The sequence below is a fragment of the Ruditapes philippinarum genome, unplaced genomic scaffold (genome assembly GCF_026571515.1).
Source record: "Ruditapes philippinarum isolate M1 unplaced genomic scaffold, ASM2657151v2 ctg1242_1_1_1_1, whole genome shotgun sequence".
NCBI classification, from domain to species: Eukaryota; Metazoa; Mollusca; class Bivalvia; order Venerida; family Veneridae; genus Ruditapes; species Ruditapes philippinarum.
In genome coordinates this window covers 270,064-281,931 of record NW_026856733.1, presented here as the reverse complement: position 1 = coordinate 281,931, position 11,868 = coordinate 270,064, and the positions used below count along the sequence as shown (strand labels likewise).

At 32.9% G+C, this 11,868-nt stretch overlaps 1 protein-coding gene across 1 annotated transcript; it reads right to left on the bottom strand.

Moving 5' to 3' along the window:
• Positions 1-1,618: 1,618 nt before the first annotated feature.
• On the bottom strand, positions 1,619-11,204 carry LOC132747507 (ficolin-2-like). The gene is made up of 5 exons (XM_060736908.1): positions 10,869-11,204; positions 7,792-7,925; positions 6,899-6,995; positions 6,157-6,315; positions 1,619-1,857 (listed from the first exon to the last, which is right to left on the bottom strand). Exons 1-5 carry the CDS (start codon positions 11,176-11,178, stop codon positions 1,619-1,621), a joined length of 939 nt encoding a protein of 312 aa, XP_060592891.1. The 5' UTR covers positions 11,179-11,204.
• Between the last annotated feature and the right edge of the window lie 664 nt (positions 11,205-11,868).

The window sequence follows — 11,868 nt, the reverse complement described above, 5'->3', positions numbered from 1 at the left end:
CCCATGTTCAGATCGAAATATACCACTCTCTGGTACCCGCCCATGGCCGGAAACTTGCCAAAATAGAGACAATAAGAATCCCTAAAGACAGCCCAACACGGCAAAATTGGAAATGTTAGCCTCGGAACTGCTCAATGGGCGTGTTAACCTCGGGTCGAATATTCCGATCTGAACCGTAACATATGACAAATATTATAAGTATTGTTATTACTCAATTTTTATTCTAAAATAAAGTTTTCCAAAATAAATAGAGGATATTTGTTTGTTTGTGTGTAAGATGAAATTTGATTTCATCTAGTGGGCTTTAAAAACAGTATTCTCACGAGTGGCGTAGCCACGAGTGAGAATACTGTTTTTAAAGTTCACGAGATGAAATAAAATTACATCTTACACAACAAACAAACAAATTTTCTTTTTATTTTATGCTTAAAACCAGTTAAAACGAAATTTCTATAATATTAACGTTAATATTAAAATCTGTTTTCCCCATTGAGAGCCCCATTTAGTCGGAAGTTCTCATTAAATACAAGAAGTCTTGAGCTAAAAAATTAGTTCCACAATCAACGTTAAATGACGGTGATATTATTCATTTTATTAAAAAAATATGAATTATCGCATGTTTTAATAGAATCTAATAAAAACAAACAATTCTTGTAGGAGAAAAAGTCAAACCATCCATCCATATTTCCGTTACTTACTGCGAATTTATATTAGACCTGGCTTTGTAAATGTAAGTGGCAGCCATTATTTAAAGTTGTGTATTTCACGGGAGGAATATGATTGTGTTTGATTCAGAGGGATATCATTTGGATTTGTTAGTAATACACCTTTTTGAAAGAAAGAAAACTTATTTGAGGGTTGTAACATACAGAAAAAAAGTGTTGACAGATGTGAAATCATTCAAATAGCAGCAAGGAAAATGGAAAACTTCAAACTAATCAAAGGCTAGCTCAGGAACGCTCGGTTGTTTACTTATTCTCCGGGGAAAGCTGTCATTGCTTTTCAAGTTTTCATAAAACATACGGCAGTTATTGCTCGTAGGATACTTTAATATGCCCAAATGTCATCAAGAGCAGTTTTGTATGTGGAAAGAATATATTTTTCAGACTAAAAATGAAACAAAAAAATTTAGAGACGAAATTTGGTGATTGGAATTTGAATGAATAGAAGTAAGTTTTCTTCTTTTTATTACTTTTGACATTTAAGTTATTAATCAATTTCAGGTTTGCTTTTCTTTAAACAGTCTGACATTGTCAGAATTGTCAGCAAAAATAAAATTGAGGTACCACATGGGGAAAATCTTAAAAAAGTAGTTTCGTCATTGAAAAGTGTGAAATTATATTTTGATAATTTTCACCGTGAAATTATCAAATATAATTTTCACGGATAAATCAGTAATCCACTGAAAAGCATAAAATAAAGTTGTTTCTTTGCAAATAAGCATTTTTACATATATTTTGTCTACGTTACTTTGATTCTAGTCTAATACTATCAATTTTATGTGAGAAAAAATGAATCTCAAAGAAAAAAGGTTGGTTGAAAATCATTAAATCCTGATCCATACATCTTCTTTGTGAATATGGTGCCTGTAATTCACTTGTCCTGTTTGGAATATTTTTCATTTTCTTCTGATCATCATTTTGGAACTTTTTAAAAGTCTGTAGTTGTCTGGTTCAGCCGCTCGCCATACTTCTGTCTTTGTCCCGTACAAAATGTTTAGGTTGAGGACGTAGTCACATTTTTGATTGGCATACCACCACCACATTTGGTCGCCACTAAGACAAGACGTTGTAGAATCCTCACCAAGCGCCACAAATGGAGATTCATTGAAGATCGCGAACGATTCCCCATTGTTTCCTGAAAAGAGCAAATTATTTTACAGATACACCTCATCGTCGGTCACCAATGGCATATATTCAGTACATACTACACTGTCCAGATTATGAAATATGCACGAAATATATACCGTGGGTAACAATATGATTTGGCCTTAGACACGAGTTAAATTTCCATGCAACAGAAAGAGCATCGAAACACGAGGATATCTGATTTGTACGAAGGGGCATAGCCACCCGAGTATAAATCCGATTGTCGAGTGTTTTGATGTTCTTCTCTTTTCTATCACAGGCAAAAATAAAAACACGTTCCTTGTCGTCACAATATGAAACCCCAGAAAAAAATCTAAGCAATAACGAGCATATGACTATTTCTTTCGGTACCCCAATCGGAACGTCCTCGGCTATTATTCCTAATAACCCTGGAGTTAATACGGTTTGAAAGTAGTTCTACCATGTGCTTTCAAATGTAAAGAAAAAAAGAGAGTGTAATCTTTGACAATGTAAATCGAATGTATATATTTGACATCCAACTCAAAATAAAGTCTTTTTCAGTACAATTATGATTGAAAATATGTCTGGCAATCATTTTTTTTAATTTATTTAATTTAAATATACCCACTGATTTATAATAATAAACGAATCCGACTGAATGTTAACAGGTTGGCATTTTTTTTTACTTTCGGTTTCTAAAGCCACATAATAATGATAAGTACATAAATAATTTACTGTTAACTTTTATATCTGTTACTTTATTTACTTATTTTAGGTTATTGGAAAAAAAACTTGTCAACAACTCTCACCAGCATAATATTACTCTTTGTTTACATGTTTAGTTTCTTAGCGTAGGTTAAATATCGTATCTTAGCTGTGTGTTCGAGAAGTTTCGATTGTCGGTACCACCTTCTCTATCGTCACAGTAAGTGAACCCCGGAAAAATGAGCCAATCAATGGGCGTGCTCTGGAGTGATGGTATATTAAACTAATATCTGCGCTTTAGCTAACGCACTGTACATGTATATATGTGTATACGATTTAACCCTAGTATGATACAATTGTTAATTCACCAAATACAAACACTCGTTGATTTTAGATTTGACCGTGACAATATACGAAGTTATTTTCGGCGAGCTTTCAAAATTTTGAAAGGGATGTGGTTTCTAATTTTAACCCTGTTAAAACCAATACTGAGTATAGTTTTCATGATTTTGAGGCCAAACATTCTCCATAACGGTAAACTGGCAAAACAATCTTGGCTCTATTTTTTCAAGTATTTGTTAAAAATTACTTCAAACATCTTTTTTTCTAAAATAAACATTTTTTCCACGTATAACCACCGTAGGGAACGTGTTACAGTATCGCGTTTTTCGGTTACAGTATAGAATTTTCAAGATGGAGGATTATTTGTTGGGAAGAGAGGTAGGTGATTTTTATTCCGGTCCATACTACAAGTAGTTTAGTTTCTAAAAGATGTTTTTGTGATTTGCTTGTAAGGAACAGAATCCCGTATCTAGTCATATATTTCTTCGGACCCTGCACCGCAGGTTTATCGCTTTATTGTCTCATAAATATGCAGGTTTGACAGTTTGAAAATTTGAATCGAGAGACCAACGCATTTTTCTGCAATTTCGACATTATTAATGCATGCCTAGAAAAAGTAAATCTGCAAAACGTTAGTCCTTTATGTTAGGAAACGTTTATAAATGTAAATGACCAGTTGAACCTATTTTCCTGTTGTTAAAATGCTTTTGAAAAAATAAACAATGTTACAGTATAGAGCGAGGTAATTTGTGCAGGGTTACAGAATAGACATAGCGATTTTTATCCGATTTTGTTACAGTTTATACCCAGATTTCGGTTACAGTTTAGACTTCGATATTTTCTATATAATTATACTAGCTTAAATGTATGAATGTTACATAGACTTTTAAATATCTGTGAGCTTATTGGCCCTATGGCTATTCGTCCGTCTATCGTACACATGCTTGTGCAATCTCATCCGCTCAGTAACTACTTAACTGAATGTGATGAAATTTACATGACTTTCTACCAATTAAGTTGTTCAAATGGTTTCGGTTGCAATCGGGGAACATAGATTTTGAAAAAAGGCAATGTTTTAAGACCCTTCTCATCTCGGACCAAAAGCATTCAAATCAAATCATGATCATGGCGTCATTTCGAATGCTTCTTTGTTGAAGTTACGATTATTTTGTCATTGTTAAATAAAAAGTCGCTTTTTTTTATTTCAGACATCCTGTATAACAGTTTTCATGTTTCTGAAAAAGAAAATAATATTGAAAGTTATAGAGTATAAATTAAGGTCAGACAATTGCAATATCTTCTCTAGTGAGCCTGATGGAGGTACATAATAGTGGCAGAGTCGGGATAAGGCCGTCGACTTCAAATCATCCTTCATTTACTGCTGTAGTTGAAATCCAATCATGACTTTGGATTCTTTGTATGTGAGAAATCTATCAAGCTAATTTACGGAAGGTCGGTGGTTCTAGTCAGGCGCTCGTGTCTAAAATGTTTCACAAAGGGTATCCGGGGTCTTTCTTTACACTAAAGCAGGAATGTTTTCACATGACCTCGGTGTCGTTGAAACTTAAAATACAAGAAAGCCAAACGTAACAAAATAGAGTTAAACAGAATCGCTAAAGAAATTCCAACACAACAAAACTGAAAATGTTCATAAACCCTTTTAAATACTTACAAAATGCATTATGGTAGATGGAAATTCCAACTTAAAATAGAATTTAAGGTTGCAGAATTGCTCACTTGCCTGCTTGTTTATTGTGTCTTTTGGCAGTCTATCTATGGTATGCAGGCTTCATAACCCCCGATCCCCTCTCAAAATTTCATTTTGTTTAGTTTCACTCATTGTATTCTTGTTTAAGGCACACACAAGTTTTAATATGCCGCTTTTCATAGAATGGCAATAACGTGTCACATTGAGGTTCCATGATAACCGCCATATGAACACATCCACAGATGTTAAAAAGTCTGAAGTGTACCAGTTCATGTTTAATGTGAATTGTGCTGAAGCCGGTGCTAGGAGGCGTGAACGGTAGCTCGCAGTTACCACGACAGTCCATGAACAGGTTTAGTCAAACTGAGCCTGCAACATTTTCATGTTTTCCGTGTTGGACTTCTGTTAAGGATTCTTTTTTCTCTATTTTATTACTAATAGGCATTATTATAATGTGTAATGAAATCAAGCAATAATCTTTCTTCTCTCATTACAATTCGATAAAAGTTACTGTCGTGAAAACAGTCCTTACTTAGGACATTACTTATTCTGCAAAAAGTCTCAATCTGAAACTTAAAGTAAGAAAAATAGCAAACTATAACTTTTCTGCTGAAGAAAAAAAGTAATACAACCTTTTAAGAATGTATTAGATAGAAAGGTATGAGTTATTTCATAAAAATAATGGATAATCGAACTTTGTTTGAAATTTGGCAAGTATCTAAACTGTAACAGAAATCTGGGTATAAACTGTAACAAAATTGGATCAAAGTCGCTAGGTCTATGCTGTAACCCTTCAAAATTAACCTCGCTCTATACTGTAACATTGTTTATTTTTTCAAATGCATTTTACCAACAGGAAAATAGGTTGAACTGGTCATTTACTTTTATAAACGTTTCTAAACATAAAGGACTAACGTTTTGTAGATTTACTTTATCTAGGCATGCTTAAATAATGTCGAAATTGCAGAAAAATGCGTTGGTCTCTCGATTCAAATTTTTAAACCGTCAAATCTGCACATTTATGAGACAATATAGAGATAAATCTGCGGTGCAGGGTCTGAAGAAATATATGACTAGATACCGGATTATGTTCCTTACAAGCAAAGCACAAAAACATCTTTTAGAAACTACACTACTAGTAGTATGGACCTGAATAAAAATCACCTACCTCTCTTCCCATAAATAATCCTCCATCTTGAAAATTCTATACTGTAACCGAAAAACGCGATACTGTAACACGTTCCCTACGGTGATAACGGTATTTTGATATTTCTTCTAATGCCTATGTAAAAACCGGTTTGATTGCATGGCTAAAAAAGCGCTCTCGGGAAATCCGAATTATAAAAAAAGGCGAAACATATAGGGTCGTCATCAGATCTACAAGAAAGAAATAAGTAGATCTAAACGTTAGTCAGATTGTAAAATGATATTAATATTTATCATTAAATCTGCTGAACTGAACTTTGCCCAGCTGCCATTTCTTGGATATCTCTTCTGGTGACAAACGATACGCAATTTCGCTGTCAGCATGGTAAGGCTTAATGTTACAGCCTCCCTCTCACTGTCTCTCACCTGATCTGAGGTGGGCTTCTTCGGCTATGGAGAGCACGTACCGAGCGCCAATGAGTTTGAACCGTTTAAATTCTTCTATCCATGGCGTTCCACTATCAAACGTAATTTCATATCTAAATTCACTCGGCATTTCAGTCAGTATTTGAACGAATTTAAGTCCTGCAACAATATTTAGAATTGCATTTATCATTTATATTAAGACAACAGTCTGTAAGATCTCAGGTAGAAAAATTCTAAAACATTTTATTTTACATTGATATTTGACTGATATCAGTTTATTGTACCAAAATAGTTCCGATTAATTGATGAATAAATGAATGAATGAATGAATGAATATATGAATGAACGAATGAATGAATTAATTAATTAATTAATTTATCAATTAATGTATAAATTAAACAAGCAAGTAATACAACAGATAACATAGAATGTACAGTACCGAGTCATTGAATGAATGAATGAATGAAAGAAAGAAAGAATGAATGAATGAATGAATGAATGAATGAATGATTGAATGAATGAATGAATGAATTTATGTATAATCAATCAATCAATCAATTAATCAAGCAAGCAGTCATTCAAACAATGGCAGATAACATAAAGTCATTGAATGAATGAATGAATGATTGAATGAAAGAATGAATGAATGAATGAATGAATGAATGAATGAATGAATGAATGAACGAACTAACGAACAAGCAAAAAAAAAATCAAACAAATATATAAAAAAATCCAAACATACCTAGCCAGAATTCGCCATTGATGTCCCCAAATCCATTCTCATACGCTGAAAAGTTTCTTTGGAAATTAACAGAACCATCAAATCTGTGTTGGAAAACCTTCAATACAATATAAGGAAAACAAAAAACAAATCAGAATTCACTGAGAGCAATGCCGATTATACGAACGTATAGCGTCTTAAATTCAATAGCGATCTAATACCGGCTTAATTAATTTGTATAATGGATCTTCACTGCTTAAAATTGGATACAATCCAAGCTAAGTTTTATAGATTTTAAAATAAAAAAATAAAAAATTAAACTATGTGCTCATTGGTTTGTATCTACTAGTGACAAGGGCTTATCACTTCCAGTTCAAGCATATAGGGGTCAACAAGTGCATGAGGTTACAAATGTAATTTATGAGAGACAATATAATGTAAGCCACAGTTATCGTAAAACCAGGTTAAAATACCAGAAGTAAAACATAGATGTGATAAAATCATACTATATTTTCTGACTGAAACACGTTTTTTCTCTCTCTTTCATCTTAAGCTTTTAAATGAAATTGAATACATGTAAAATAATTTTGAAATGAAATCACTTAGTTAATAAAGATATGTCTGTATTATCAAGACGTTTGTTTGAGGTACATGTAAAATATAAACGTCAACAAACAGGATTGGAGCAGTACATCTAGACGCTTGCAGAAATCATGAGCACAATCTTTTTTTCTGCGATTCTTTCATTTTTTATTTATTATCGTCTAGAGATGAATCAGACGTTAAATTTTTTTTTCCGTTTGGTGAAAAGGCGAGATTTTGACATTTAATTAATCATTCAAGCGCTTTGTCCGGTATTTACCGGAATACGGTATTAAGTGTAGTCCCCTTATCATTTTAACAATTTAACATACCGTCCATCCACCAATACCGTTTTGCATGTCACAATAAACCTGTGATGTTTCTGTTCCACCAAGTGCTATCGTATAAACACCGGTTTTTGCAAACCTGTCCCTTTCCAAGATTTCTTTGCAGTCGAATAGGTGTTCTTAAAACAAATAAAATAACTCGTATAGCATACGGAAAGTACCAAACATATATTTAAGACCTTAAAACTTAACATAAATCAAGACCAACACACCAGAAAATTTGAAATAAATAAAAACACACACGCACGCACGCACGCACCAACGCACACACACACACGCACACGCGCGCGCACACACACACGCACGCGCGCACACACACACACGCACACGCACACACACACACACACGCACACACGCGCGCACGCACACACACACACACATCTTTCTTTTTCTGGAGTCACTTCTAACGTTTATGATGTCCCATAAGTTCACAATGAAAAATTCACATGAAAAATAACTTAAAATTTATTAAAGGGACTCAACCGAGGTTGAAAACGTAAAAATATAGACTTTGAAATTCATGCATATACACTAACAATGACAAATTCTGCGAAAGATTATAAAGAAAATAGTCAATATACCCAGACCTAAATTAAAAATTGTTTTGTTTTTTTTGGCGATTTATTCCCGGTTATTTATATTTTTGTGAGAAAAAAAAAAAAAAAAAAAAAAAAAATAAAAAATAACAAAACACATGAAAAAAAAAACAACAGTGTGAGGGAATAATCTGAAATTTTGCATACTAGTTATAAGCTCGGACCTACATCAAATGGTGCAAATTGAATTTTCCGAAAAAATATGTTCAGTCTTTACAACCGGCACAGTACTTAATGCTATATATAGTATATTTGAATATTTTGTTATCCGTACTTAGTTTAAAGGGGTTTCACAGAGGGTTTGACATGAATGGATGGGATTGCCCCCCCCCCCCCCCCTTTTGAGACAGACCAATACACCTTGTATCGTTTAAATTGAAAATGAGTCAAAATATAAAAAGTGCCTAATGGATATTCACTCAAAGCGTGCGAACAATTGCGAAAAAAAAATCGATTATATTCTGAATATGTTTCCTCATTATTTTTTCTGTATTTTGCCATTTCAGTTCAATTTCCCTTGTCATCTGTCATGAATGGATCTCAATTTTTACTTTTTTCTATACTTCACAAATGTTTCACATATGATAGAAACATAATTATGGTGTCTCCAAGAAAAGTACCCGATATATTCTACATATGGTGCAGACACATGTTTTTCATATGTTTTTCATGTGGATACACACGAATAACATATGTTTTTCATATGGTAGGAAAAGGACACTGTATGTTACATTTATGTTTTTCACATATGGATTCACATGAATCATGTTTTTCATTACAAATGGTTAATTGTGTTCCAGAGTTTGGTTTGCTTGAACTTGATAATTCATAAGAGTTGAACAAGTGTTAAGTGTTCAACACCATGTATGTATGTATTCTAGGCTTAATGAGAGTCCATCCGCCATTTCAGGCACCGAGAGAACGGACCCAGTGTTCAAAACAGTATAAGTTTTTTTTTATTAAGTGAACATTTTAACAATAAAAATCCCAAGGTCACTCCCTACGGGTCATTTCGTTTTAGGTTCTTGTTTGTTAAAATTCCTAGTAAACACTAACATATACAAAAGGTGAAAAAGAATAAAACTGAATGGCAGACTATTCTCCCCCTAACCAGTTCATCACCCTGCCGATTCACCAATAAACTTTTTTTCCCCTGACAGTTCTCCCCTTAATTAAATCTTTAATCAGCTATCCCTATAAAAAGATATTTATCATTTATTTATTTTCATCTTTTTTAAACAGTATTTTATTTTTTTTCAACATGATAAGAAGTATTGGAAGTGAAGGTAACTTTTTTCATCATATATTTGCTACATTTACAAGTTGTACATAGATGCACGAACCAAGAATCTTTTAAGCATTTATGTACAGTCATGTAAAATCTAATGAAGACTGTTCAAAGTGTAAATCTTGCAGAATATATGATCAAAAATTTATCATATTAATAACACATGAAAGTTCACATATATTTAACATATGAAAACTTATTCATATGAAAAACATGTGATAACCATGAGTTTGACATATGTTTGTTGACACATGTTTTTCACATGGTCCTGTTTAACATGTGTTATTTTACATCAAACATACAACAAACATGTGGTGCATTTTTATCTGTGTACATCATAATAGTATATCAACTTTCCAATAAGATATTATCAGTGTTAAACTTTTCATTCAGTATTTTATTATTCTTATATATCTATTTACATACAATGGGGACCTTCCCATTTCACCATTTACATATGTATTGCATGTATTCCTTATCACTTTTAATTATAAATCTTTCTAAATAATTTAAATTTAATTCTTTTAATCTTCACATGAATAGTCCAGAAAAGAAAGAACAGGCATTAAATAATTGACGTAATAGTTTTGGACTTAGATCATATTTATTACATTTACATTAATAGTCCTAAATGTTGCTGATTCATTTAAAGCTACCAGTGTAGTTAAAACAGTTCCAAGGTAGTTAAAGGAATTCGAGAAGTTGGGATTTCTAAGTAATTGCAACTTCCAACGGCCAGTGTTGACACCAGACCAATAAAAAATTAACATAAGCAACCGAAGTGCCCATTCTAAAAGGCCAAGTATGCCCCAAAAATGCTTTTTACTTTAATTTCTCAATAGGTTTACATTTTCAATGTACTTAAATAGTTTTAAAAAGATACTCATTGGCCAATTACCTGATCCATCTTTTTTTACTGATGCCCTTTGGCAATTAGTACAATTATAGTGATTTATTATTTTGTATGGAAGTCAAAATACTAATTTGTTTACACTTTGTTACTTTCGAGATCAATTATTTCACATTTAGTGCTACTTTTTGTTTAGGAAATAAGCATCAAACATGCTCAAATACCGTTATTTAAATATTATAAATCTAATGTTTGTCCTTTCTAAAACAGTAAAAAATTATTAATTTTGAGGCATAAAGTGCCTTTAAATAGTTCAAAATTCACGAACCTCTTTTTGCAAATTTTAGCAATCCAGCTGAGTTAACCGATGGAAACGGTTTCAAAAACTCCCGACAGCCAGTGCACTTATGATCATCCACTTGATACGTAACGGCTTTACATTCCTTGTCCTCATTACAGATTTTACCGCATGTTACTGTGGCAGCAACCGTGTCTTTCACAAACCGAATATCTTCCGCTGGGCATATGTCTTCAACGAATTGTCCTTCAGCTTGAAGTTTTACCCAATTTATGGCCGTAGATGTTGAGACCATGCCAGGTTCAATTACAAAAATGCTGGTAAATAACATAAGAACCATTGTATAAAGGTCTGTCGTAAAGCACATTTTCGCTTTCGATGACGGTAAGAAATGCGACTTAGGAAAAGCAATATTGTGAGAGTGCGGGTCTTTTTCAAAATAACATAAGTATAAAGAAGTAAACAAGCTTGCATAACAATATCAATATCAGGTAAAAGGCACATCAATGACTGTTAATGCATTTTAGTAATATATTTTAACAGTATCACATATCGTAAAAAGGACGCAACGCATTCCACGTGTGGCGTTGAATAATTGAAACTGTTCAGGTCCAAGAATCCGAAACATTTTCTCAAGTTTCATAATATATGACAGTGATTCTATAATAACTTGAACTCTTACAAAAATTCATTCCATTTGAAACACGTTGGAATCAGAATTTATTCCACTTATACTTTAATATGCAATTCAAAGCAAATTGTGGCCAGAAAAGAAAAAAGACTGGTACATTTTCTGATTAATTTATAGTTGAATATCGTTCGGTCGTCATTTCTTACATTAAATGATTTATGCAGTTTGTACGGACCAGTGTTTCAAATATATTTGGACGGCTACCTTTATGTTAGTTTTTTCGTACGATGATGAATCTAGAAGTTACCTGCCAATTGTTGAAAATAAAACGATTAATCCAACTGTTTGTCGGAATGTCATATATATAAGATTTTTAAACACTACAAGCAACAATTGCTC

What these genes read in the sequence shown, in the direction of transcription:
- LOC132747507 (XM_060736908.1), bottom strand. Translation starts at nt 11,178, where the DNA reads ATGGTTCTTATGTTATTTACCAGCATTTTTGTAATTGAACCTGGCATG. An exon ending in GCTAAAATTTGCAAAAAGAG is followed by an intron (nt 7,926 to 10,868) that starts GTTCGTGAATTT and finishes ATTTGTTTTAAG; the next exon opens with AACACCTATTCGACTGCAAA. An exon ending in AGAAGCCCACCTCAGATCAG is followed by an intron (nt 1,858 to 6,156) that starts GTGAGAGACAGT and finishes TGCTCTTTTCAG; the next exon opens with GAAACAATGGGGAATCGTTC.